General features: G+C 41.1%; 1 protein-coding gene across 1 annotated transcript; it reads left to right on the forward strand.

Annotated features, from left to right (window-relative positions):
- The first annotated feature begins 340 nt into the window (after positions 1-340).
- On the forward strand, positions 341-27,854 carry LPL (lipoprotein lipase). The gene is made up of 10 exons (XM_064368829.1): positions 341-632; positions 8,904-9,064; positions 12,367-12,546; positions 13,903-14,014; positions 14,704-14,937; positions 16,558-16,800; positions 19,862-19,982; positions 21,503-21,685; positions 22,995-23,099; positions 25,883-27,854. Coding segments are annotated over exons 1-10 (1,428 nt in total). The 5' UTR covers positions 341-544; the 3' UTR covers positions 25,884-27,854.

Here is a 27,854-nt window from a genome sequence, read left to right on the forward strand (position 1 = left end):
TATATTAAAGTGCCAATCAAATGTAATTTAACAGCTATACTTTCCCTCCTTGGAAAACAGGTGATTGTTGAGTATTTAACATGAATCTAGATAAACCCTGCGTTTGGTGCTTAGCCAGGGGGCCCTGGGAGAGTGGAACCCCTTAGGCTAAGCCAACAAGAGCCTAACAAAGCAACTTTTTCCATCTGCCCTTTCCCCCTCTTCTCGCTGGCAGGGTTGATCCTCATTACCGTTTGCTCAAACATTTGGAAATGAATTTAGGGCCCTCCCCTCAACTTATGATTTTATAGCCAATAGGTGATGAGGTTTATTTGCATATTTCTAGTCACATAAGCAGCGCTGGCGTGAAAACAGTGTCAGACTCCATTCCCTCTCTTCCTCCTCCTCAAAGGAAAGCTGCCCACTTCTAGCTACCCTGCCCTTCCCTTAAAGAGAGACTTGCCCAGCGCCAGACCGCGTGGTTCCAGCCCTCTCCCGCCCGCGGCTCTGCCTGTCCATCAGTCCGTCCGCGCCTTGCAGCTCCTCCAGAGGGACGCGCCCCGAGATGGAGAGCAAAGCCCTGCTCCTCCTGGCCCTGGCCGTGTGGCTCCAGAGTCTGACCGCCTCTCGCGGAGGGGTGGCCGCCGCCGACCGTAAGTTTTGCGCGCAATTTCCCCTCCACCTGTAGACCCGGCGGCGGCAGCTGTCATTAGAACTGAGGATGGGACGGAGGAAGTTGGAAGGGGCTGCGGCTGCGCCCGGGGACTCTCCCAGTCTGGGCACTGGTCCAGAAAGGGTCCGTGGAGTGGAATCCAGGAGGGGCCGGGAGGGAATCTCCCCGCGATCGGGAAGCGGCGGCCCCCAGTTCCCGCTTTTTCTCTCCCGGGTTCCCGCGCTGCCCCTTCCACTCTGGCTGGGACCGCGTCCCGGGGCGCGGGCTCCGCTGGGGAGGTTCGGGGGTGTGGGGGGCGGGAATGCGGAGGCGGTGACCTGCTGTCACTTCTCTGCCGGAGGGGCCCTGGAATGAAAGGCGCGCGGGCCAAGGTGACCTCGGCTTGGCTGAGGCTACGGCTCAGCCCTCGCCCCAGGACGCGCGAGCCGACAATGTCCTCTTCTGGGGAAGCCAGGGTGCGGGGAGGCGTTCCGGGCATCTCAGCCGCTCGAGACACGCTCGCCCTCGGCGAGACCTCTCTCTCCGCTGTGGGAGTAGCAGTGGGTGTGGGGTGGAGAAGGGACGCGTGGCGCGGAGTCCTGGGGACGCGGCGTCCCGTCCACTATCGGGCGCCCGGGACTCTCTCCAGCTCCTAGGCTTGCATGTCCCTCTTTCCTTAGTGCCCCAGCGAGGGGCTGACCCTCCAGAAAACGTGGCGCAGCGATCAGAAATCTGTGGCCGTCGACTCGGGGGCTGCCTGGTCTGCCCTTGGCCACCCTTCCTGTCCTGGGGCTGAGGCCAACTCCGGGCTCTCGGCGGTGCGGCCGGGAGCACGTGGGGTTGCCGGGCGCCACAGGCAGGCGGTTGTCACCGCCGCCAGGGCGCCGCCCTCTCGCAGGGGTCCAGGCGTTCGAGGACAGACAGGAATGTCTCAGACCTGCCCGCAATGGAGGCAGCCTGTTTAATGCGAACCTTGATTCAGTTAACTTGTAACAGCAACACAGACAGCAGCTGAAGCCGTTCATAACAGGGGCCAGCATTTGCTTTTTTCTTCCTTGCTGGAATTGCAATCAGGGCGGTGTCGCTTGGATGTGCTTTCAGGGGGCATGTCCCCGGTGGTTCAAGTTTGATTGCTGCTGAACTTTTGTTTTATTTTGGCATTAATTTGTGAAACAACATTTTTGTCAGGTTAAAAAAAATTGGCCAGGAGCAGCAGCTCACCCATGTAGTCCGAGCACTTTGGGAAGCTGAGGCCCGAGGATAGTTTGAGGCCAGCAGTTCAAGAGCAGCCTGGGAAACATAGGGAGACACCGTCTCTACAAAAATTACAAAAATTAGCCAGGCGTGGTGGCATGCGCCTGTGATCCCAGCTAGCCAGCAGGCTGAGGAGAGACGATCACTTGAGCCTGGGAGTTCCAGGAGACTGCAGTGAGCTGCGATGGCCCCGCTGCACTCCTTCCTGGGTGACAGGGAGACCCTGTCTAAAACAAGCAAAAAAAAATTTGATTCCATCAAAGCAAAACTGGTTAAGACAAAAAAAGTATCTTTTCTATTGGACCAGTTTGAAAACACTGTAGAGTCGATGAGAAAGTCTTCAACATCTTATGTGGGGATATGTTCCCCTTCATACTGCTTAGCACTGACAAGATGGTAGGAGCCAACTCCAAATTCTTATTTCAGAAAGCACACCATAGAATAATGTTATTTTCATTGCAAAACAAGCATAGAAATATGTCGGCACATTCAAGTTTTTGCTAGGCTCCCTTAGAGGTTCAAGATCCTAAATTCTTGGGCGTCAGAGTCACCTCTCTGGGTTTAGCTTCCTCAATTCCAAAATGATGAGTTTGGATAAGGCCAATGTTCTCTGAGGCCACTGTAACTCTTAATTCTTTGATTTAAGTGGACACTTATGTGAATAATTAGTTTAATTGAGTTTTAGCCAACACATGTTTTCCTGGCTGTAAATGCATTAAGGAAGGATTATTTCAAAGTAGACTTGAAACAACTCCCTCTCATCCCTTCTACTTTCACTCTTACTCATCCTATATATCATGCCTCTCACATCACTGCAAATTTCTGCCTCTTTCTCCTCCAGATGCATTCATCTAAGAAGGTAAGAATTTCAGGGTGAGAAAGATGTCACCGTGGTAACAGCGGTGCTGGCCCTCGTAACAGACGGCAGCACCTCCTCTGGGCTCTTGAGTTTACTTATTCATTCTGGTATCTTTCTGAGAAGAATGTGAGGATAAGAGGCACTGTCCTCAGGTACTTTGTCCTGGGAGCCACCACCCTCTCTGCCTGGCCCCAATTAGGAAATGTGAAGAGCTAAGGAAAAGGAGCATATGGTCAGTGCTTAGGAGCTGCAGTTCTATTTGCCTGGCCTTTGTGAATTTCCAGGCTATCTTTTGAGTTGAATGTGATGGCAAAGGAGGGCAAAATAGCAGATGTCACTGGAGGAGAGCTCAGCGAGGGAGTGATTGATTAATAGCTGTATTGAAAGTGGGAGTCAGGTACGGGGGAACAGTTGCAATGGAAAATTTTCACTTTCTTTCAGCAGCTTATTTTTAACTCAGCTCTCTATTCTTGCTTTATTATGGAGGAAAAACCGGGTCATACGGTTTACTGCCTTTCTTACGCCAGATTGTTCAAGAAAGTGCCTTGCAACTTACAACATTTTGCTGCTAGTTTCTTCTGTGACCACCACAAAGGCTGCATTGACTTAAATATGAAGATTTTCTAGCCATCAAAATGATGCTTGGTGATGATTTTGGCTCACAAAGTCTAAGGAAAATATTCAAGACATGAGTATCATTATTTTTTCAGGGAAGAGACAATTTGAATTTGCTCATAATGTAAATTCCAACTTTTATGGCAATATAAACAGCAAAAACACTTATCAGTGTAAAGGTCTGGGAGCATTTATCCATTAAATGAATTTGTCACCACAGTGAACTAAATGCCTTTTATTAACAGAGACTTTCTAACCTGGGAGTAAAGTCTTTGTCACAGTGCTTTTGTCACATTCTGCCTTTGCAAGAGTTGAAGGCTCCGTTAGTTATTAGGAGTAATAGCATAGGGTTCCAACTTACTCAGAGGCTAAGAGTTTGAAATTTACTCTGAACAATGTCTGTTTATTAGACTGCATAACTGCACTTTGCTGTCTTGTGACCATTTTGAGATTGTGTGCATCGACGCCGTTTGGGTACTCAACAAATGTTACTTCGTATAAATATTTACTATAAAGGAATGGATTATCTTACTTAGGTGATATAAATTCTGGTGGAAGTGAGTCTATTAAACTTGTGTCAATTCACTCTTTTTGCTCATCCCAGTCTGTGCTCTCAGAATGATCAAATGCTATCTAAGTAGTTTGGTGATTTTGACTTTTTGAATGAATAAAAGAAAATGTCTCCCATCATTATTTGACAGAACAGAACAAAGGTGACCCAGGTGGCATGGCTACACTTTGTCTAATCCAGCCACCGTGTTCACAGTACTCAATCCCCTTTTCTGTGTGCACTCATTCATGTTTTCATAAATGTTGAAGTCTCTTTCTACGCACTCAGGTAGGGGTAATGCCATTCTGGCTTGGATTAATATGAGTATAGTGCAGAAGTTTAGAGAAGCTTTTAAGTAGCATGAAAAGTCAGATGCTTTTGGAAGGATGGTGTTGAATGTAGGTCAATGGATCTGCATTTAGAGATCGTCAATAGCCCTTCATTTGAGATATAGCTATCATGACATCAACGATGTACTTTTGAAAAAAATTGATTGCAGAATTAATTATGGTGAAAAATAGTGTGAGTCTTAGCACTTACATTTTAACTAAAAAGAATAGCGTCCCAGTCTTTATCCAGTCTTCTCTCCAATAAAACAATTGTTAGTAAAGTAATCATGGACTTTCATTGTGTGAGTTAGAGGCAGCTGGAAATTTCCAGTTGCCATCTTCAGCAACAAGAAGAAAGTAGTCTCACGTTAACCATGTAAACATTTTGTATTTCACTTTTAAAATCTTGACTTAAATATGCCTACGTGATGACACTCAACCAAATTATTCCATTAACCAGTCCACAAGATCTCATGGAATAATGATGGCTTACACTTGTTCACACTGGATGGTCTACTTCAACTGGGCAATTTTAACACACATCTGTGAACCTATTTTTTAACCCATCTCTTCAGTAGTGTGGAAGGTTAGCCCTAATATTGAAGAAAATTCAGTGTAAAATTCAGGTGATACATACAGGATTCTTTTTTACTATTCCAATAATAAAACAATTTTTATAAAAAGTAAGCCTGCTGGTTTGATAAAGCATTGTTTAAATTGGAATATCTGAACAGACTAACAAATTCAGTGTAATCATGATATTGATGTTTTTCTTCACCAAATCGACCAGATCAGTAATTCAGTTTGTTCTTTGATATCCTACAGACACTGCCTGAGTCAGTAACTATGACCATCAGTCTCAAAGAGCAAATGAATTACTGAAGAAGCTCTGTAGGAGTGAGAGAAAAGGCGGGGGGGAGAGAGAAAGGAGTGGGGAGATAAAGGGACAGTAGAAATTCCAAAGATAATTGCATAATCATTGAGCTCTTGTGCCTCATGTCGTTGCATAAATGTTAATCTTACTCATGTGATAACTTTGATCTGCCTTTAGAGCACCATCTGTTGCTTTCCTGGGATGCTCAGTGCTTCCCTCTTTCTAGCAAGAAGAATTCCCACTCTTCCCCTCTATATGTTTATCTTTCTCTATGTGCTTTAACTTCTCAACCTAATTTTCTCTCTGTGAGTTATTATGTATGTTAGAATAAATTCTTTGTTTACACACTCAGATTTGTAGTTATTTAGGAATTTAGGAATAAAGATTACATAGTCAGGAAAGGCATAATTTATAACTTGCTTATTACCCAAAACTTTCCCTGAAATGCTTAATATGGACATTTCTAATGGGCCTGATTGGCTAGTGTTACGGAAATACTAAGTTAAATTCAGGATGGAAGTCCTTCCCTTCCTTCCCTTCCTTCCCTTCCTTCCCTTCTTCCCTTCCTTCCCTTCCTTCCCTTCCTTCCCTTCCTTCCCTTCCTTTCTTCCTTCCCTCCCTCCCTCTCTCCCCACCTCCTGTACTCCTTCTCTTTCTCAATTCTAAGGTGGCCTTAATTTCTAAGGGACACGGTAAAAGACAGTCTAGTTGGATGAGTGCAGTCACTAATATTATTTCCATGTGTGGAAAATAATAATTTCCTTAGTAAGAGTTGCATCAGATCAGTTCATCTGCCACCCAATAGCAATCACAGTGTGCACTGAGACAACTAAATATACTGACTGCCCTACAGCCAGGGTCCATCTTCCTGCCCATCTCTACATGGTCTAAGTTCAGTTGCCAGAGAGCTGATTGAGGTTTGGGAAGCACATTCATCTTTAGGACACCGAGACATCCTCGGCGGGTTGCAGACACAGGTAGCGTGAAAATGATCAGAACATCCAAGAAAAGGAAAGTTTGACTAAGTGCCAGTAAGATTTATGATTTCATATCTGACATAGAATTAAAACCATCCCATAGCGCATAGAGTGGCACTATTTTCCTGTCAAATTAAAATCATTCCCTTTAAAAGTGAAATCAGTCTCCAAATACAAATTTCCTAGAGAATGTGTAAATTTCTTATTTTTCTTTACATGCTCTGGATCCAACAGAGGGAAATTGGAGCTGTCAGTGAGCCATACATGCAATCTGCTATAGGATCTATGGATTGAATAGACTTTTTTTCATGGAACTATACAAAGGCAGTCTTAGTCATTTCAAAGAAAATTTGTGGTCATTTCAAAACCACCAGCAATTCCAGGGACACCAAGTTGCATAATTGTAGGGGAAAGTGGACTAAAAGTGAATGGCAGCCTCTGGGTTATACTGAGCAATATTCTTAAAATATCAATTTGGCAAATAAGTGGTAAGCTAGACTTGTCTGCCAGGTTGTTCAGAGCATTTCTGCTTTAAAAATGTTGATAATCGAACATGTTAAAATAAGACTAGAGAGGAGGTATGAGCTATTTAGGGTGGAAAGATGTGGGAGAGGGTAAAATTAACTTAGTTTTAAATTTTCTGAAGCACTTTTTAACAGGAAAAGAAGTTCTTGGGCACTAAAAGCAGAATTATATTAAGAGTACTCAATACTCTTTTCCATTATTAGAGAAATAGTAAAGCTACCAGAGTGCTTTCTGGTTGGGAAGGAAGAAGATGACCAACATCTTCAAATAAAGATGAGAAATAGAGCATATTCTTGGTGAATGAGTGGATTCACGTGCAGTTTTACTATATGCAAATAAAAAGAGCTTTAAAGATCAGTAGTTTAGCACAAATTCTTATTTGAATAAATGATCTTAGAGTGTTTACCCATTGTAACAAAACTCCTTTTCTCATGATTAGAATCATTAAGAAATTGCTCCTACATTTTAGATGATGGAGGTGTGTGTGCACGTGTGTGTGTATGTGTGTGTAATCAACTCATTGCATATTTCTTAAACCATAATACTGTTTAAGGAATTGTGGAAAATAATTATGCAAAAGGAAAATGTTGGCCAGTCCTCAGATAATTAGATAAGGCAGATTCAAATGCCTGTACTTTCGCTGTTGTTACTATGACACTCTTATTTTTATTCTTGGCTTGACTTCTGCAGTTATTTTGAATTTATAGATTTTCACATTTTGAGTTGAAAAAAAGAGCAAATTTAGATTAAGAAATGAGAAATAGTCCTAGCAGCCTCATTAATCTCCTGAAAGTTTTGAATGGCAAAATCTAAAATCTACAAGGTATTACCTTCTTATAGTAAATAGGTAGGTTTTATTTATTTTTTTACTTTTTTACTTGAAAAGGAATTAAATGACTTCCCTTAATATAACTTCCCTTTGATTGTGCTCTGCTTTGTGAAGTCTGATTTTATTTGCAATATAATTTACTTCAACTATTCACTGTACCCCATGAAGATTTAGTAGCATTAATCAACATTGTCCATAGTTTCAAAAAATAGATTGTCTTTCTCTTCTTACCTAGTTTGGAATTAACTATGAAGAACCAAAGTGAACCCTTTCTACAACAAGCTTTGCTGTGGTTTTCAAGTGTTGCCTTTGTGTGGAAGATTGCAATGACATAGTGGGCAAAGAAATATTTGGAAAGAGAATTAACCATGGCTCATACCTAGCATGAATATTTCTGAACAACCTACTAAATGATTTCTTAGAACATTTTGAAGTATATCTTGCCATAGGGGTGGGAACAATTTCATACAAAAGCTTCCTCATGCTTTCAATTTTCTTTGAAAAATGTTTTTAAAATTATTTTATTAATAATAGAGGCCAGGCCCGATGGCTCATACCTGTAATCCCAGCACTTTAGGAGGCTGAGGTGGGCAAATCACTTAAGGCCAGGAGTTAGAAACCAGACTGGCCAACATGGTGAAACCTCATCTCTACTAAAAATAAAAAAAATTAGCTGGGCCCGGTGGCTCACACTTATAATCTCAGCACTTTAGGAGGCCAAGGCAGGTGGGTCACTTGAGGCCAGGGGATAGAGACCGCCCTGGGCAACATGGCAAAACTTCATCTCTACAAGAAATACAAATTAGCCTGGTGTGGTAGCACATGCCTGTGGTCCCAGCTACTCAGGAAGCTGAGGTGGGAGGATCACTTGAGAGTGAGGCTGCAGTGAGCCAAGATCACATGACTGCACTCCTTTGGCCTGGGCCAGGGAATGAGACCCTGTTTCAAAACAACAACTACAACAACAAAAACCCACAAATAGTGGAACTATATAGCACACAAGATCCATGCATGAGTTGATGTTCTCTAGGAAAGCAAGTTTCGAAGTAGAACTCAGAGACCTGGTTCTGGTCCTCACTCTCCCACTAATAGTAGGAAACCTCGGCCAAGTCACTTAAATTCATGTCTTGAGAGAAGACTGAATTAACTAAGGAATCTCCAAATAGCAGTTCACGTACATGAAATCATGAACGTACACACACACATCCTGACTGAGGAGAGCTACAGGAGAGGCTGGAAGACTTGTGACAATCTTGGCTCAGAGTTAAGGTTGTCTCTCTGTCAACTCTGATCAATGTTGGAGGATCTGTTGTTCTCTTGAAATCCACATTTGTTTTTGAAAAAACTTCAGAAACAAAATAGCATCAGCGGTGGTTGCCTATGAACCTAAAACATACCATTCCAACAAATAAAACCAAGCAACTCTCCAGTTAACCTCATATCCAATTTTTTCTTCACAGACAGAAGAGATTTTATAGACATTGAAAGTAAATTTGCCCTAAGGACCCCTGAAGACACAGCTGAGGACACTTGCCACCTCATTCCTGGAGTAGCAGAGTCTGTGGCTACCTGCCACTTCAATCACAGCAGTAAAACCTTCATGGTGATCCATGGCTGGACGGTAAGGGAGGCTCTTTGGGGAAGACTGGATTGGGGTTGACCAGGTATCCTGATGGGCCTGCCCTAGTTGTTGGGGACCCAGTGATGGGTCCACACCCCATATCTCTCTTGGCTTTCCTTTACACTTGAATACAGTTCTGGCTCAGGTGGGATCTGAAGCCACCGGTTCATGAGAACTCCCTCTAGGCAGTGCCAGCCTTCACTGTAACACTGTACCTGGTTGGTGCCCTTGAGCCAGAGCTCCCTGGGAGGTAGGAAAAGATGCTCTGCCCAGCCACAGAGCAGAAGATAGGTGATTGCTGTGGGGAACCGGTGGAATCCTGGCATGATCCTGCATCATCCAGCACATTGCCAGGAGAACCTTTCTAAAGAAGACAGTCTAGAAGAGTGAGGAGAGGGCTGGAATGGAGGGAGGAAGTATGGGGTCTGTGCTGGCTTTGCCATTCTCCAGCTCTGCGCTGTGGGTCAAGTCACTTTTGTCATCTCTGGGCCTCCATTTACTGATCCATAAAGCAGAGGCTGGACTAGATATACCTAAGGATACTCTACTTCCAGAATTTTCCAGGTGTAAACTTTAGGGAGCTTTTCTAGAAATTAAACAAAAAGAGCTGGGCAGGGAACTGACATGCCAGATGATTAGAAAAAGTGAAAGTGTGATTAAATTTACTTTAAAAAAAATTGATAAGTCCCCTCTCTAAATATGTCACATAGTCACTTTACATTATGTAGTTCTTGCTTAGTTTGTTTTAAAACTTTTCAATCCCAAATAGATTGTGTCATTTATTTAAAAGGATTTATGTAAAATGGATTGCTAAAGATATATTATCTATCCATTATGTCAGAGCTTGTGAATATTATAATACTAATTTCTAGTGAGAAGAACTAGCTAAAAATAACATTCATCTAGTCCACATTTCTTTCCCTACATAATTTAAATGCCTTTGTTACTGACTGAAGAGGAAAATTGCTATAATTTTTATACAAGTGAAGACTGCTAACAGAATTCATACCAATGTTTAATAAAATATACCCATTTACTAGTGTTAACATAATAAATTCAACATTTTATGATAAAAGCTCAAATTCCTAAACATAAATCCTTTTATATTTTAATAAGTGTAAGTAGGAAAAAAAATTTTTTGTTGTTGAGATGGAGTCTCACTTTATTGCCCAGTCTGGAGTGCAGTGGCCAATCTCAGCTCACTGCAACCTCCGCCTCCCGGGTTCAAGCGATTCTCCTGCCTCAGCCTCCCGAATAGCTGGGACTACAGGTGCCTGCCACCACAACTGGCTAATTTTGTATTTTTAGTAGAAGTGGAGTTTCACCCTGTTGGCCAGGCTGGTCTTGAACTCCTGACCTCAAATGATCCACCCACCTTGGCCTCCCAAAGTGTTGGGATTATAGGCATGAGCCACTGTGTCTGGCCCAGAAAAAGGAATCTGTAGAGGCACTTTGGTTACATACAGAACTTGAGTTTGATTACTTTTCAGAAAATTTGAGCTTAATAAACACATTTATACAACAGAAATAAACTGAGTATCTCAGCCATCTCAATCTCATCCCTGAGAGACTTGGGAAGTTGTGGAAAAACATGTTTCTTTTTTATACTAAGATGACATGACCAGCCCAATATCAACAGATGGTGCCACTTCCTATCATCGGTCCTACAGCCCCACTAAGCCCACCTACATCTTTCATCTCCTGCTTCCTGACATTTTGAGTGCCTGAGCCCAGAGACTGGTGTCTGGCTGTGGGACTGAGTTGGGTCTGTGCAAGAACTAAGCCAGCCACGCTGATCTTGGCTTATCTCAGTGAACTCACTGGCAGGGTCAGGTGGCCCACCTGGTACAGGTGGCAGGGAGGGCCTCAGTTCAGCTGCGTGTCTGAAAACCAAAGATTTAAAACATAGTAATTACTGAACCTCAGAAGAAAAGCTCAGACTGAAAGGACTTAGAAAATAAGACCCTTTTTGAGTTGACGAAGGTGAGTACTTAGATTTTTCACTCACTTTATTTGGGGTTACTTCCATCAGTATTTTATGTTTATCAGAAATAAAGGATTCAATTAGTTGGTGTGCAGTTAATAAAAGTGTCAGCCACTATAGGAGTAAGTTAGATGGCCAGCGCTTTTAGATTGCTTAATTTAGAAACACTGAGCTGGGCACGGTGGCTCATGCCTATAATCCCAGCACTTTGGGAGGCCAAGGCAGGCAGATCACTGGAGGTCTGGAATTCAAGACCAGCCTGGCCAACATGGTGAAACCCCATCTCTACTAAAAAAAAACAATGCAAGAAAATTAGCCAGGTGTGGTGGTGTGTGTGTAGTAGTCCGAGCTACTTAGGAGGTAGAGGCAGGAGAATCACTTGAACCAAGGAGGTGGAGGTTGCAGGGAGCTGAGACTGTGCCATTGCACTCTAGCCTAGGTGAGACAGTGAGACTCTGCCTCAAAAAAAAAGAAGAAGAAGAAGAAGAAAAGAAAAGAAAAGAAATAAAGAAATGCTGGTAATACAGAAAAACTTATAATGGGGCCTAGAGTAAACCAAGATTTTCTTGCTTTATCTGAAAAAGGCTGCCTGGGGACTCAAGGGCACACACTAAGGGAGATAAGGAGGCTCTCTAGTTGTGTCATTAGAGACCCGAAAGAACTCTTAGCATGCAGCACGCATCTGATACATTCCAGCCTGTTGCTTAGACACAGCTATCCTGGAGCTTTGCCACTTGCTTGGATGTCACTGGCTTTAAGTACAGGGTTCCCGTTGTGAAGTCAGAGACCCGGGCTAAAACAGGGAGCCATGAACGTTATATTCTGAAGAAATGACATCTTATCTTGATCTTGAAAGTCAACTACAAAGGGTGCCCAATGCCCCAACCTTGAGAAGGCGAGTGAGATAGGTAGGGAGGAGAAGGTGAGTGGGATAGGACCGATTCCTCAGGGTTCTGTTCCCAGGCAGAAGCTCCTGCTAGTTTCCTCAAAGATCCATTTTGCGTTCAGACCTATCTTTCTTCTAATAGTATAAATGATCAAAAGTTTACTAAATGTCTAAAATATACTTTTAAAATGGGAAGCATGGTGAACTCCAATCTGCTGTTCCTCAACTCAACACATCCCTTCCTGCTGTACTTAGTTCTGCTTTGGAAGGGACAGATCTGTCTCTGAACACTCTCCTGGTATTTGATTTTTCTGTCTGTGCCAGTGGACTTCCAAGTTTGTTTTTTTCCATCTCATGCAGGTGTATTAGGCTGATGTATCTATGACAAGTGGTAGGTGGGTATTTTAAGAAAACCTGTGTCATCGTCTTCAGGTAACAGGAATGTATGAGAGTTGGGTGCCAAAACTTGTGGCCGCCCTGTACAAGAGAGAACCAGACTCCAACGTCATTGTGGTGGACTGGCTGTCACGGGCTCAGCAACATTACCCAGTGTCTGCGGGCTACACCAAGCTGGTGGGACAAGATGTGGCCAGGTTTATCAACTGGATGGAGGTAAGACTGGGAGAGGAAGACTTATGTGTCCAAAACAGTGTTGTTGACTGGAGCTAGACAAATGGCTGTTCTTTCTTCCTTTTCTCTTAGATATAAATATTTTCTAGGGGCAGTTCAAAACTTCAGAATGAGCATGGGTATTATTTTATAGCCAAAAGCACCATTTTGATAAGAACAGACTATAAGGCCAATAAATAGTCCTGCCCTGCTCTATCATTTGATATTTTCATAGTGAATAGATCTGCTGAGAGCAAGAACTGAGTGGACCCAACAGACAAAAGCTTGTGATTTCAGGACAGAGGAAAGATGGCACGTCCCGCCAAATCCTTCCCCACCAGTTGGCTGGCCTGTGGGCATTTTATCCTTGCCTTGATATACCAGTATCTTTCATGAAAACATTATTAGCATTTATTCTTTAGTGTGGAATAAGGATGAATATTTTTGTTGAGCTTTAGAAAGTGATGTAATTGAGCTAGGAAGATGTTGGAAGGGAAGGTGCATAGGATAGAAGGGAACTGAGGTCTAGAGTTCTGACTTAGCTGCAAGAGATCCACTTTTTCATACCATCCCCTAAAAAGTACCTCTGAAAAGTATGCTGGGGCTGGAAAGAAGTAAATACTCTGACAGAGGCAAATTATTTTAACCAGGTAGTTGGAAGTAAAAATAAGCTGTATTTATTAGACTGACCATCAAAGGACAAAAGTTCTTTTCTTGGTTCTTTTGCTGACCAGGCAAATGAACATGGGCAAACAGGATCACCTTTCTGGGGCTCAGGCTTCTCACCAGTTAAATGAGGAGCTGGACCATGTGTCTCTGATCCCTTCTACTGTAATGTTTCCTGAGTCTATCATTGCTTGGCTAACCTTCAATGATAAAGTGATATGGGCATTTAGAGTAGGGAATAATGGGAAAATACCTACTCATATACTACATATACAAACATATACACATACACATACGCATATACATGCATACATATGTGTATATGTGTATATATTTGTACATAGAGTATATGGTTATATATGCAAATACATATATAAATATGTATAGATACATTACATAATAAATAATACTATTGATGCTTGGAAAAACTTTGTAATTTAAATCTGTTATTAAAGAAAGAGAAAATCTATGCTGGATTTGTTTATGCAAAAGTGAAAAGAGAAAGAAAAAAGGAGAAAATTGCAACACCAGGGAATATTTTCTCTCTTACCTGTAACACAAAATTAAAATAAGTAGAATTAGTTTTCAGTATTTCCTATATTTTGAAAACAATATTTATATTCATTTTGTTTCTTTAAGTTTTGATTTTTGGCAGAACTATAAGAACCTTTGTTTTCTTTTTCTCTTCCAAAGGAGGAATTTAACTACCCTCTGGACAGTGTCCATCTCTTGGGATACAGCCTTGGAGCTCATGCTGCTGGCATTGCAGGAAGTCTGACCAATAAGAAAGTCAACAGAATTACTGGTAATTAAGCAATTTCATTGGTCTTGTTATAAGAGTGGAGAAGACTGTCATTCTGAGAGAGAATCAGAACAAATTTTCTTAAATCCCCACACATGTAGCGTTCTTCCAGTAGGTATGCCCAGCACTTGATATCTCATTGTAGGGCTCTTTATTGTGGATAAGAAAACATATAGATGCTCTGACGGGCTTACCGTCCACTGGCAATAGCACAGAAATAAAGCAGAATTACACACAATGCCTGCAGATTTCCCTGGGAAGCATTTTTCCCCTCTCTCAACTCTGTGTTTTAGTAGTGTAATGCACATCTGTATGAGGAGACAAGAAAAAGGACCAATTTCAAAGGCCACTTGGAAAGAATCTATGCAAAGGTGTGGCATCCACACAGAGACAAATAACCCACTTCTATTTATACATCTTCTCAACAAATTCAGAAATAATCCACAAAAGGAAATCCAGCCATCCTGAGTGAAAATCACTGTATAAGGCTAGTTTAAGAGACTCGAATTCATTTTAGAAGAAGCCAAGCCTCCTTTTATGACTCTCTAGTAATGTAAAGATCCAGTAACTACAGAATAGGAGCTAATAAGAATCTAAATAGCTGCCAGAGCATTCAAATGATGAGCAGTGACATGCTAATGTCATACGAATGGAGATTTAAAGATCTGTGGGCCTGTTTTTTCCCTTTTAAGGCCTTGATCCAGCTGGACCTAACTTTGAGTATGCAGAAGCCCCGAGTCGCCTTTCTCCTGATGATGCGGATTTTGTAGACGTCTTACATACATTCACTAGAGGGTCCCCTGGCCGAAGTATTGGAATCCAGAAACCAGTTGGTCATGTTGACATTTACCCAAATGGAGGTACTTTTCAGCCAGGATGTAACATTGGAGAAGCTATTCGTGTGATTGCAGAGAGAGGCCTTGGAGGTAAGTATGATTTAGAAGAGAATTAAACTGAATCTTATCCTTAATCCTTATTGACCCAATGTCCTCAGTAGCTGCAAAGTATGTAGTTTTCGTATGCACATTTGGACAAATTACATTTCTGAAGAATTCTGCAGTGTTCAGCATGACTATCTTAGAGCCAGTCAAATAGCCATTTATCTTTTATGTATTATATTGTAGACTACATTGAGAAGTACACTTATAGTAGCAAGAGAAAAAGGTGAGATTTAGACAGGAAAACTCCACTGACCTCAATAATGGCATCATAAAATGCTATCTGGCCACATATTGCCATACCTTGAGTGTAGTTGCAAAGCCAATGGAAGGATTTCAAAAGTTATTGAAATGGGAAGAGATATTAATTAGTCTAAATCTTCCAAAATTTTCAGAAGAAAACATAATTTAGTATTAGCTTAGCATTTACTTTAATAATCATGTTAGCTTGTGTTAAATTTATGATTTTTTTTTTTTTTAGATAGAGTCTTGTTCTATTGCCCAAGCTGGAGCACAGTGGCATAATCACAGTTCAGCGTGGCCTTGAACTTCTAGGCTCAAGCGATCATCCTGCCATAGCCTTCCAAGTATTTGGAACTAAGGCACACACCACCATGACTAGCTAATGTTTTTATTTTTTGTAGAAAAATGGGTCTTGCTATGTTGCCCTGGCTGGTCTCAAACTCCTGGCCTCAAGTGGTCCTCCTGTCTCAGCCTCCCAAAGTTCTGGGATTATAGATGTGAGCCACCATGCCCAGTTTATGATTTATTTTTAAGCACTTTGCATACCTTATGGACATTGGGACCTCCCTAGGGTATTCTTGTTATTTTTGTGCCTATGTTATAAATCTTAGGGCATAATGTTACTATTTTCAATTGTCCTAAAAACTTGTAAGAAATTCATTCTTATGGCATTGCTGATTATTTCTATGGTTCACCTGATGTAAAAGAGGGCTGGTAGGGGCAGAATCCTCAATTTATAATATCAATGATAGAATACAATTCATTTAACAATTATGCCCTTAAGATGTGGTTTATCTAGAAATACGGATTGTCCTTGACTTATAATTTTTCCAATTTTATGATTGGGCTGTAACCTCATTGTAAGTTGAGAAGCATGTGTATGTATATATGATGGTTCAACTTAAAACTTTTTGACATTATGATGGGTTTTGGGGTATTAAGTGCATTTTGACTTACAGTATTTTTGACTTATGATGAATTTATTGTAAGGTAAGGGGCATGTATATGTTTCTAGAAGCACCTAGAAGTGTTAGACACTTTCAATATAAGAGAAGGATGAGATAAATGAGGAAATCAGCCTCTACCTTGGAGGCTTATTATGGCTTCATAAACATACTCATAAATGTAAGAAGCACAAAAGTCAAAAATTCCTTGTGAACTTGCAACTTTCACTGTCTTGGAGGTAGGGAGGGCAGCTACCACCAAGAATATCTGCTGAAATAGGGCCTACAATATAAATGCACAGGACTATATCCTTGAGTCATTTTATCCTAATGCCACATCTAACCTATTTTAGACACGCCAAGTGAAACATTCACTGTGGATTTCTGCAGAGATACAATCTTTGTGTCTCCTTTTACTCAGATGTGGACCAGCTAGTGAAGTGCTCCCATGAGCGTTCCATTCATCTTTTCATCGACTCCCTGCTGAATGAAGAAAATCCAAGTAAGGCCTACCGGTGCAGTTCCAAGGAAGCCTTTGAGAAAGGGCTCTGCCTGAGTTGTAGAAAGAACCGCTGCAACAATCTGGGCTATGAGATCAACAAAGTCAGAGCCAAAAGAAGCAGCAAAATGTACCTGAAGACTCGTTCTCAGATGCCCTACAAAGGTAGGTTGGAGACTGCTGGAGATAAGGAAAGCAAGGAGTCCTATTTTTATTGTGCTCACCACATCACATGTACTGATTCTGTCCACTGGAACAGAGATAATGACTGATATTACGAAACCCTGAGCCCTCACTGGTGTTTCTGTTGATGAGGGGTTGCACTGATCCATTTGACTGCGGCTCCCAATTCTCATTGCCAGCAAGGCCCCAGTGCTCAGCCTGGGATCTGCAGCTTTGCTCGTTGCCCTCCCCTATAACTGTGGCCATTAGCATGGCTAGACTATCAGCACGGGGCTCAGCGCTCCTTTGGAACCATCCATCTGGGGTCAACAAACTATAACCCTTGAGGCAAACCCAGCCTACTTCCTGCTTTTTTAATAGTTTTTTTTTATTTTTAACTTTAATTTTAAATTCAGGGGTACGTATGCAGGTTTGCTTAATAGGTAAACACGTGTCATGGGAGTTTGTTGTCCAGATTATTTCATCACCCAGATATTAAGCCTACTACCCATTAGTTATTTTTCCCAAAGCTCTACCTCCTCCCACCCTCTGGGAGGCCCCAGTGTCTGTTGTTACCCTCTACATGCCCATGCAAAACAAAGTTTTATTATTACGTGGCCACACACATTCATGACCATGTTGTCAAAGGCTGCTTTCCTGCCACCATAACAGAGTTGATAGCCCACAGAGCCTAAAATATTTGCTCCCTGGCCCTTTACAGAAAGTTCATGACTTACATGAAGGCAAGAACCATCTGTCTTTTTATTTATTTATTTTGAGATGAAGTCTGGCACTGTCTCCCCAGCTGGAGTAGAGGGGCACGATCCTGGCTCACTACAGCCTCCACCTCCTAGGTTCAAGCAATTCTCCTGCCTCAGCCTCCTGAGTAGCTAGGACTACAGGCACACGCCACCACGCCTGGCTAATTTTTTGTATTTCTGTAGACAAGGGGTTTCACCATGCTGTCCAGGCTCATCTCGAGCTGCTGACCTCATGTGATCTGCCCTCCTTGGCCTCATCTGTCTTCTTCAATGCAACTATTCCTAGAAGGCAAGAATATCTCACGCCTTCCAAGATATTGCCACTTTGTCAAGTGTTTGTTTCACACTTGAATGTCAAGTTTGGCCTCTTGCTTAGAACCAAACCTAAAGAAATGGTGGGAAAATGGGAGAGGACAGCCTTAGTAGCTGTGGGGTTTTGTTGCTTTTCTGTTTGTTTTTTGTTTAGTATCTGGCTACTGCTTAATTATAAAAAGAGATGTCTCTAAACAAAATGGAAATTGTTATCAGAATTTCACAACAACTACTTTTATTGAAAATTTTTTTCACCTGAACAAGAGTCTAAAGCAGCATAAAAGTATAGTTTGCTATATTCTAAATCGTCAGTCTTAAGAGATCTGTGTCTCAGCTTAAGAGAAAGTACATTTAATAGTAACACAAATAAGAAAAAAATCTGACCTAGGATATTGGGATATAGAAGAAAAAAATATTCCAAGAACTCTTTTTCTTTCTTCAGACAGTCTTACTCTGTTGCCCAGGCTAGAGTGCAGTGGCTCGATCTTGGCTCACTGCAACCTTTGCCTCCTGGGTTCAAGCAATTCTTTTGCCTTAGCCTCCTAAGTAGCTGGGAGCCTCCTAACTAGCCACCATGCCCAGCTAATTTTTTTTTTTTTTTTTTAGTAGAAACGGGGTTTTACCATGTTGGCCAGGCTAGTCTCAAACTCCTGACCTTAGGTAATTCACCTGCCACTGCCTCCCAAAATGCTGGGATTACAGGCATGAGCCACCATGCCTGGCCTCCAAGAACTCTTTTCCCCCCATCATTGTGATTATATTTTAGTCCTGCTGCCATTCTTTTTAATCTCTCCCCAGGCCCATTTGCTCAGGGTTTTTGGTAGAGACCAGAGGAGGAGCAGAGAGGAGATACAGAAGTTCAAGTACCTACTTCCAGAGGCTGTCCCTAGTATAGAATACTTTAGGAGCTGGCTTTACAAGACAGTCCTTGTGGCCTCACAGATGGTTCAATCAAATAAGTACCTTTTTTAAAAAATTTTTATTTCCATAGGTTATTGGGGAACAGGTGGTATTTGGTTACATGAGTAAGTTCTTTAGTGGTGATTTGTGAGATTTTGGTGTGCCCATCACAGAATGAAAAAAAAAAATCAATGAAATAAGTTCTATGGTGCACCTACTAGATCTCTATTCTGCACTAGATGGTGGGGGAATTAAAAGGGTGGGCATCATCCTCTGACTGGAAGCCTGCTTACAGTCAGGGTGGAAGGAAATACTCATGAAACAAACACAGTGACATATAGTGACACAGAAGCAAATGCCGAATATGCTTGGTCCAGATGCTAAGGGACAAGATGGGCATGGATGGTGGAGTTCATGGAAAAAGCATTATGGCTGTTTGGCCTTCTGATTTGATCTCCGAAGCACCCCATCAAGGATTGCTACTTCCCAGTGCTGCTTGGCAATTCAGACACATTTGGGTTTTTTGCTTTTTGTTTTTGTTTTTGTTTTTGTTTTTGTTTTTTTGAGACAGGGTCTCACTCCGTTGCCCAGGTTGGAGAGCAGTGGCATGATCCTGGCTCACTGCAACCTCCACCTCCTGGGTTCAAGCTATTCTCCTGCCTCAGCCTCCCAAGTAGCTGGGATTATAGGCACCCGCCACCATGCCCAGTTAATTTTTGTATTTTTAGTAGAGATGGGGTTTTGCCATGTTGGTCAGACTGGTCTCGAACTCCTTATGATCTGCCCACCTTGCCTTGTCAAAGTGCTGGGATTGCAGGTGTGAGCCACCATGCCCGGTCAACATTTGGATTTTTCCTATGCATATAGCCACACTTTTCTGAAAAGGAATAGACTTCAAGGTCTATATTTTCTAGATATGAACATTGTACACAATGAAGTCTTTCCAAGCCATACCAGTGGTTTCGTGTGTGTGCACTTCTGGTTTGGGCACTAGTGAGATACCTTCTGTGGTTCTGAATTGCCTGATTGTTTGGGGTTGTGATATTTTCATAAAGATTGATCAGCTTGTGTTCCAATTTCCTCCTTGACAGTCTTCCATTACCAAGTAAAGATTCATTTTTCTGGGACTAAGAGTGAAACCCAGACCAACCAAGCCTTCGAGATTTCTCTGTATGGCACCGTGGCCGAGAGTGAGAACATCCCATTCACCCTGTGAGTAGCACAGGGGGCGGCCATCATGGCACTACTCCCTCCCCTGCCATAACCCTTGGTCGGAGCGGCAAGCAGAAGCAGAGAGGGATGCCTAGAAAACAAGTCTCTAGTTTAATAAATCAGAATTTCAACATTGAGGTCTTTGCTCTATTTTATAATGAGGAGAAATGCTTTAAATTGGCCATTTTATTTTCACTTACTAGTTATATTTTTTCTTTTTATTTATCATCTTATATCTGCTTATTTCTTTTATAAAGTTGTTGTTAATACAATTAAATTATCTCAAAAGGTTTGACGTCAAAGAAAATGAACAACAGTAACAGAAAACCGCTCTCTCTCTCTCTATATATAATATATATAGAAAATATAAGTAATAAGAAGTCCATGACAAAGTGTTAGCCCTTACTTTTTTTTTTTTTTTGAGATGGAGTCTTGCTCTGTTGCCCAGGCTGAAGTGCAGTGGCACAAGCTTGGCTTACTGCAATCTCCACCTCCCAAGTTCAAGCAATTTTTCTGCCTCAGCCTCATGAGTAGCTGGGACTACAGGTGGCCACCACCATGTCTGGCTAATTTTTGTATTGTTAGTAGAGACGGTGTTTTACCTTGTTGGCCAGGCTGGTCTCAAACTCCTGATCTCAGGTGATCCGCCTGCCTCGGCCTCCCAAAGGGTTGGGATTACAAGCGTAAGCCACCATGCCAGTTCTACCCCTTACTATTAATCAAACAAATATAAAATTAAGGCAACTTAATATTCTTTTACAATTACTAGATGAACAAATCTTTAAAAATAGCCAGTGCAGATAAGGTGGTGAAGCAGAATATTTAAACCTACTGTGCATCGTTCATGGCTAGAACCCTCTAGGTAAGGAAGGGAGTGTGTTAGTCACTTTCCATAGCTACAAAATGTTATTACATAGAAGGAAGTGTTTTTTCTAATATTTATCCAAAAGAAATTATCAACAAAAAATGTTTTCAAACATCTATTACAGTGGTACATATACTAGCACAAATTAGAAACTCGGTATCCAACACTGAGTCAATGGTTAAATTTATTGTGGTTTATCAAGTCAATAAAATCAATCTAGGCTTTAAAAACTGTAATTCTAGAAAACCAGGAAAACATGGTAAAAAATGGAAGATAAAATGTAAAGAAAATAAAGACTAGAGAATCTTATGTGTGCTGTTATTGTATGTAAATAAAAATATGTCCAGGTATCAATACAAATTGAAAAGGAATACATGAAAATGAAAATTATATTTCTGAATGACTGACTAAAGGATTTTCTTTTAGAATTGTATTAAATGGTTCATGTCGTTAGGATAAATGCTGGAATAGACTAAAGGGATGTGGATATCATTTAAAATACACTAAATGCCATTGACCTTCATTTTATTTTGTTGCGCATTTTTTGTATTTTTAAAATATCCCCTAAACAAGAAAGCTATTTATATATTGGAAGAAGAAAAAAGTAGGGGAGGAAGCTGATTTCTATAACCAAATTTATTGCTCTTTTGTTTAGGCCTGAAGTTTCCACAAATAAGACATACTCATTCCTGATTTACACAGAGGTAGATATTGGAGAACTACTCATGTTGAAGCTCAAATGGAACAGCGATTCATACTTCAGCTGGTCAGACTGGTGGAGCAGTCCCGGCTTTGCCATTGAGAAGATCAGAGTCAAAGCAGGAGAAACTCAGAAAAAGTAATTAGATGTATTTTTCTCCATTGACTTTAGACCCCCACCTGATGTCATTACCTAGGGGTTGTATTTCAGGGGCCTTCATGGTTCAGGGAGAGCTTTAGAAAACCTTGTGTATATTAGTATACGACCTAGAATTTTCATTAGGAATATTCTTTTATTTTCTTCTTATTTTTTTTTTTTTTTTGGAAAATGACAGTATTTTTGTATTTTGTGTAAGGAAAACATAAGCCCTGAATCGCTCACAGTTATTCAGTGAGAGCTGAGAGTAGAAGTCAGGAATCTCAGCTTCTCATTTAGCACTGTTTCTTGCAAGCACAAAATAGTTGAAGAACAAACTTCAGACATGTTATTTGGACCATCAAAGATTCAAACCAACCTCTTCAAGAAGGATAAGATTCCAAGATAATCTCAACCTGTCTCCCCAGCCCCACCCATATGTATCCAGAAAATGAATTACATAAAGAACCCCATAGGATTTAAATTTTTTTTTTTTTTTTTTGAAATGGAGTTTCGCTCTTATTACCCAGGCTGGAGTGCAATGGCACGATCTCGGCTCACCGCAACCTCCGCCTCCTGGGTTCAAGCAATTCTCCTACCTCAGCCTCCCGAGTAGCTGGGACTACAGGCTGCACCACCGTGCCCAGCTAATTTTTGTATTTTCAGTAGAGACGGGGTTTCACCATGTTGACCAGGATGGTCTCGATCTCTTGACTTAGTGATCCACCCACCTCGGCCTCCCAAAGTGCTGGGATTATAGGCATGAACCACCGTGCCTGGCCAGGATTTAAAACTTTTATACTAAATGTGCTGGGATTTTGCAAACTATAGTGTGCTGTTATTGTTAATAAAACTCTTTAGTTAGGATTGGCAAATTATTTCTCTTTAGTCATTTGCTTGTATCACACACACAGAAGAAGATTTTGGGGATGGAAATGTTATACAGAACCTTTTTATCACTGGCAAGTTCTAGTTGAAAGCAGGTGCCCTAATTCCTTAATGCAGATGCTAAGAGATGGCAGAGTTGATCTTTTATCATCTCTTGGTGAAAGCCCAATGATATAAGGCTGCTCTAGGCTGTCTGCATGCCTGTCTATCTAAATTAACTAGCTTGTTTGCTGAACACTGGGTTAGGCTCTCAAATTACCCTGATTCTGATGTGGCCTGAGTGTGACAATTAATTATTGGGAATATCAAAACAATTGCCCAGTACGATCATGTAGTATTGAAACAGTCCTGACAGAACTATATGTTTTTGAACACTGATTTTGATTGTTCTACATAGCATATTCACATCCATTTTCTTCCACAGGGTGATCTTCTGTTCTAGGGAGAAAGTGTCTCATTTGCAGAAAGGCAAGGCACCTGCGGTATTTGTGAAATGCCATGCCAAGTCTCTGAATAAGAAGTCAGGCTGGTGAGCATTCTGGGCTAAAGCTCTCTGGGTATCCTGAGCTTGCACTTCAAGGGAGACAGCTTCATGTACTCCTCTTCACCCCATCACCAACAGGTTGCCCTGACTCATGCGATCAAAACCTTCAATCAGTCTTTCTTAGTCCTTCTGCATACATATCAGATGGCTCTGTTGCTTTTTGCAATACTTCCTCTATTTTCTTCATCCTGTTGTTTCTCCCAGCCCTGACCTTCATCCCAGGCACACATTTTAGGTTTTATTTTACTCCTTGACCTACCCCTGAGTCTTCACTCCTGCTTTTTTCTCTATTGCGTCTCTGCTGTCTTTGCAGATGCCATCTGCAGAGCATGCAACACAAGTTTATTAGTTGTGGTTCTGGCTGTGGGTGCAGCTTTTCATAGGTTGTATTCAGGAAAGTAAAAGGTCTCACTGCATCACCTGCAGCCACATAGTTCTTGATTCTCCAAGTGCCAGCACACTCCAGGACAGACAGCCAACAGGGCTGGCCCAAGCACCCATCTCAAAACCCTTGAAGCTGCCAAGCGAATGGAATGAGAGTTATAGGAGACTGTTCTTTTTTCTCTGTCCAAACAACTCTCTGCCTGTTTCCTACCTGACCTTTAAGGGTAATCCATGTGGCAGCTGTTAACTGAATCTTTCCAGAGCGTCAGTACTAAGCGGAGACTAAGCATGTGACCTTCACCACTCCTGTTCTGAATTCCTGGAATATGCCATTTTCATCCCTCCACACATCCCCTGCCAGATAGCAAGTGCTAATATGTTACAGGAATAAAGGGGAGAAATATTAGATCATGTCATATGAGCCAGTGGCCCAAGAAATGATGGGAAAGGCTGGACACAGCGTCATCTGAAAATAGGAAAAGCAATTGCTTTTGGTTTGTTCTCTTTTCCTACTTTGCATTTAGAGACAAAAATATAAAATAAGAATTACCTAATTAGAAAAAGCATATTAAAGACCCCATATAGAACATCTTTAACATCTTCAATTTCTACTTTATAATAGAATTTATACATATTTACTATAGACTAGGAAAAATGAGCAAAAAGAAAATAAAATCACGGTGACCGTATCACTCAGAGACAACCCCAATTAACATTTTTATTTCTATCCTTTCTGACATTATATATACATAATGTTTCTATGTTTTTCAACTTTTACAAAAATGGAATTAAGGTGTATAAACTCTGAATGACTAGATGAGACCATCTGGACCAAAAGTATTAATATAAGAGCATTCAAGATAAACTCAAAATAGAGAGTAGTTAGTAGTATTGAGCGAGGGAAAATAACGCAATTTTCATCTAACTGGAGACTTTTCTAAGAGGTTATTACTTTGTTTTTCTTCATCACAAATCTGAGGCAGTATCATACTTTCTTCAATTCTTAGAAAGAGACTTTTAGATGAATTTTTGTTGTTGTTGTTGTTTTTCTTGAGAAGGAGTTTCAATCTTGTTGCCCAGGCTGGAGTGCAGTGGCGTGATCTCGGCTCACTGTAACCTCCACCTCTCGAGTTCAAGTGCCTCTCCTGCCTCAGCCTCCCAAGTAGCTGCGATTACAGGTGTCCGCCACCACACTTGGCTAATTTTATATTTTTAGTAGAGATGAAGTTTCACCACGTTGTTTAGGCTGTTCCTGAACTCCTGACCGCAGGTGATCCACCCGCCTTGGACTCCCAAAGTGCTGGTATTATAGGCATGAGCCACTGTGCCCAGCCCTAGATGAAGTTTTATACATGCATTTGTGTCACACATAAATAGCATGCATATTCTCCCAGAGCATCTACAACTTTAAATCTATATGTGAATGTAAAAATAAAACCACATTAAATTAGGAAATAACTCTAGCTGCTTGTAAAGCACGTCCAATCATATTATTTACGTAAGTCACAAGACTTTATCTGAGAAAGCCTAATGATGCATTCCTTGTTTGATTGTAGGATTACTGAAAGGACAGTTATTTAGGCAAAGAATGTTCAGATGCATTTTATTTATATTTATTAATTTTTGAGACAGCCCTGCTCTGCTACCCAGGCTACAATGCAGTGGCATGATTTCAGTTCACTGCAACTCTGCCTCCCAGGTTCAAGAAATTCTTGTGCCTCAGCCTCCCAAGTAGTGGGGATTATAGGTGCCTGCCATCATGGCTGGCTATTTTTTGTGTTTTTAGTAGGGACAGAGTTTCACCATATTGGTCTGGCTGGTCACTGAACTCCTGCCCTCAGGTGATCTGCCTGCCTCAGCTTCCAAAGTGCTGGGATTACAGGCAAGAGCCACAGCACCCAGCCAGATGCAGTTCTTAAAAAATGCACCTGAACTTTATCTAGGAGGTAATTACAAATTAGACTAATAATCTTCTATAGTTTCTTTCTTCTGTGATTAAAGTCAATCAATCAAATCAAAGATTCTCTTTCTCACACCTTCTGCTAACTCCTCAGAAACCTCATATCACAAGAAAAGAAATGGAACAGACGTTTAGAAGATTTTAGAATAAGAAATCCTCTAAATTTAGAAGTGATTTGGCCCAGTCCTCCAAAAATGATGCAACTTATTGGGACGTGGCTAAATAGTCGTTCCAATGACTTCCCCTCCTACCAACCTGCCATTACCTGATCCATTATACACATCTCCCCTGGGTTTATTCTCACAACCTTTGTTCTGAAATTCCAGCAGAAGGCTTTTTTCACCCTAAAACGGGTGGGGGAGGGGCAGGGATTGTAAAACACTCAGCAGATAATAAAGTGCCCTTTTCCTCTGCTTTTTCTCAGAAACTGGACGGATGTACAGGAGGAAGAACAGCACATGAATTCTGTGAAGAATGAAGTCAAGGAAGTAACTTTTACAAAATATACCCAGTGTTTGGGTGTTTCAAAAGTGGATTTTGCTGAATATTAATCCCAGTTCTATCTTTGCTAGTTATTTTAGGAGACAGTCTCAAGCACACTAAAAAGTGGCTAATTCAATTTGTGGTGTATAGTGGCCAAATAGCACATCCTCCGATGTTAAAAGACAGCAGATCATGAAAGCACTGTTTTGTCCTTTGAGAAAGAAGTAATTGTTTGAGTGCATAGTAAAATAAGTCTCTTTCATGTGGCATATTGGGCCATAGCCTATAATTGGTTAGAACCTCCTGTTTTAATTAGATTCTGGATCTTTCAGACTGAGGCCTTCTCAAAGTTTACTCCAAATCTCCAAGAATGCAGAAAATGCTTTTCCACAGCATGAATCAGACTCATCTACCTAGCAGCATGCATGATTTTTTGGAATGATTCCCTGTTGCTCTTGGGATGTGGTCCAGAAGTAAACCAGGAACAAGTGACTTAGAGAGGGACAGAGAAAGGGGCTGACAAACCCACAACCTTTAAACAGTTCCTACTGTTGGCTTGCAACATGACAAAGTTACAAATTCAGGGAGATATAAAATCTACATCAATTAATTCTTAATAGGCTTTATCATTTATTGCTTAATCCCTCTCTCCCCCTTCTTTTTTCTTTGTCTTAAGACAAAGAAAATTTTAATAATGTTCTCTGGGTAGGTGTTGGAAACGTGCCTGTAATCCTCAGCTGACACATAATCTGAATGGTGCAGAAAAAAAAAAAGATACCATAATTTTATTATTGGATTCTTCAAATGATTTTCATCAATTTGAAATCATCCAGTATCTGATAGTGACTGTTCAGTTTTAGGCTTACCTCAGTCATGCTTGTGTTGTGCTTCCAGTGTGTCTCTTTTGTACCCGGCTTTGACATGAAAAGATGTGTTCGAGTTCAACTTTTGCATTGTGTGAGCTTCTACAGATTTTAGACAAGGATGGTTTTTACTAAATAAAGGGTGGAGAAGTTCCTGGGGTGGATTCCTAAGCAGTGCTTGTAAATCATTGTGTGCAAGGAGCCACATGGAGCACCATAAGGGTCGCTATTTGTTGTTTTTAACAACTAATCAAGAGTGAGTGAACAATTATTTATAAACTAGATCTCATATTTTCAGAATGCTCTTCTATGTATAAATAAGAAATGATAAACAAGTCAAATATCTCAGAGGCTATAGCTGGGAACCCGACTGTGAAAGTGTGTGATATCTGAACACAGACTTAGAAAGCTCTGCATGGGTGCTCATTCTTCAGCATAATTCAGAAGGGAAAACAGTAGATCAAGGGATGTATATTGAAATGTGTTGGAGTAGAAATCGTTCCTGATGTGCCAGAACTTTGACCCTTTCTCTGAGAGAGATGATCGTGCCTATAATATGTAGGACCAATGTTGTGATTGACATCATCAGGCTTGGAATGAATTCTCTCTAAAAATAAAATGAAGTATGATTTGTTGTTGGCATCCTATTTATTACTAATTCATTAAATTTCTGGATTTGGGTTGTGACCCAGGGTGCATTTACCTAAAATATTCACTAATCAGCACATAGCACTGGGAACTCTGGCTCTGAAAAACTTCGCTGTATATATCAAGGATGCTTTGGCTTTACATTTTATTTATTAGCTGTAAATACATGTGTGGATGTGTAAAAGGAGCTTGTACATATTGGAAAGGTCATTGTGGCTATCTGCATTTACAAATGTGTGGTGCTAACTTTGTACGTGTCTTTATCAGTGATGGTCTCACAGAGCCAATTTATTCTTATGAAATAATACAATGAAATGGGCTTTAACAAAACAAGAAAGAAACTTAACTGTGTGAAGAAATGGAATCAGCTTTTAATAAAATTGACAACATTTTATTACAATA

This window comes from Aotus nancymaae, unplaced genomic scaffold (genome assembly GCF_030222135.1).
Source record: "Aotus nancymaae isolate 86718 unplaced genomic scaffold, 86718_ANA_hifiasm-v0.15.2.pri h1tg000079l, whole genome shotgun sequence".
Taxonomy (NCBI): domain Eukaryota; kingdom Metazoa; phylum Chordata; class Mammalia; order Primates; family Aotidae; genus Aotus; species Aotus nancymaae.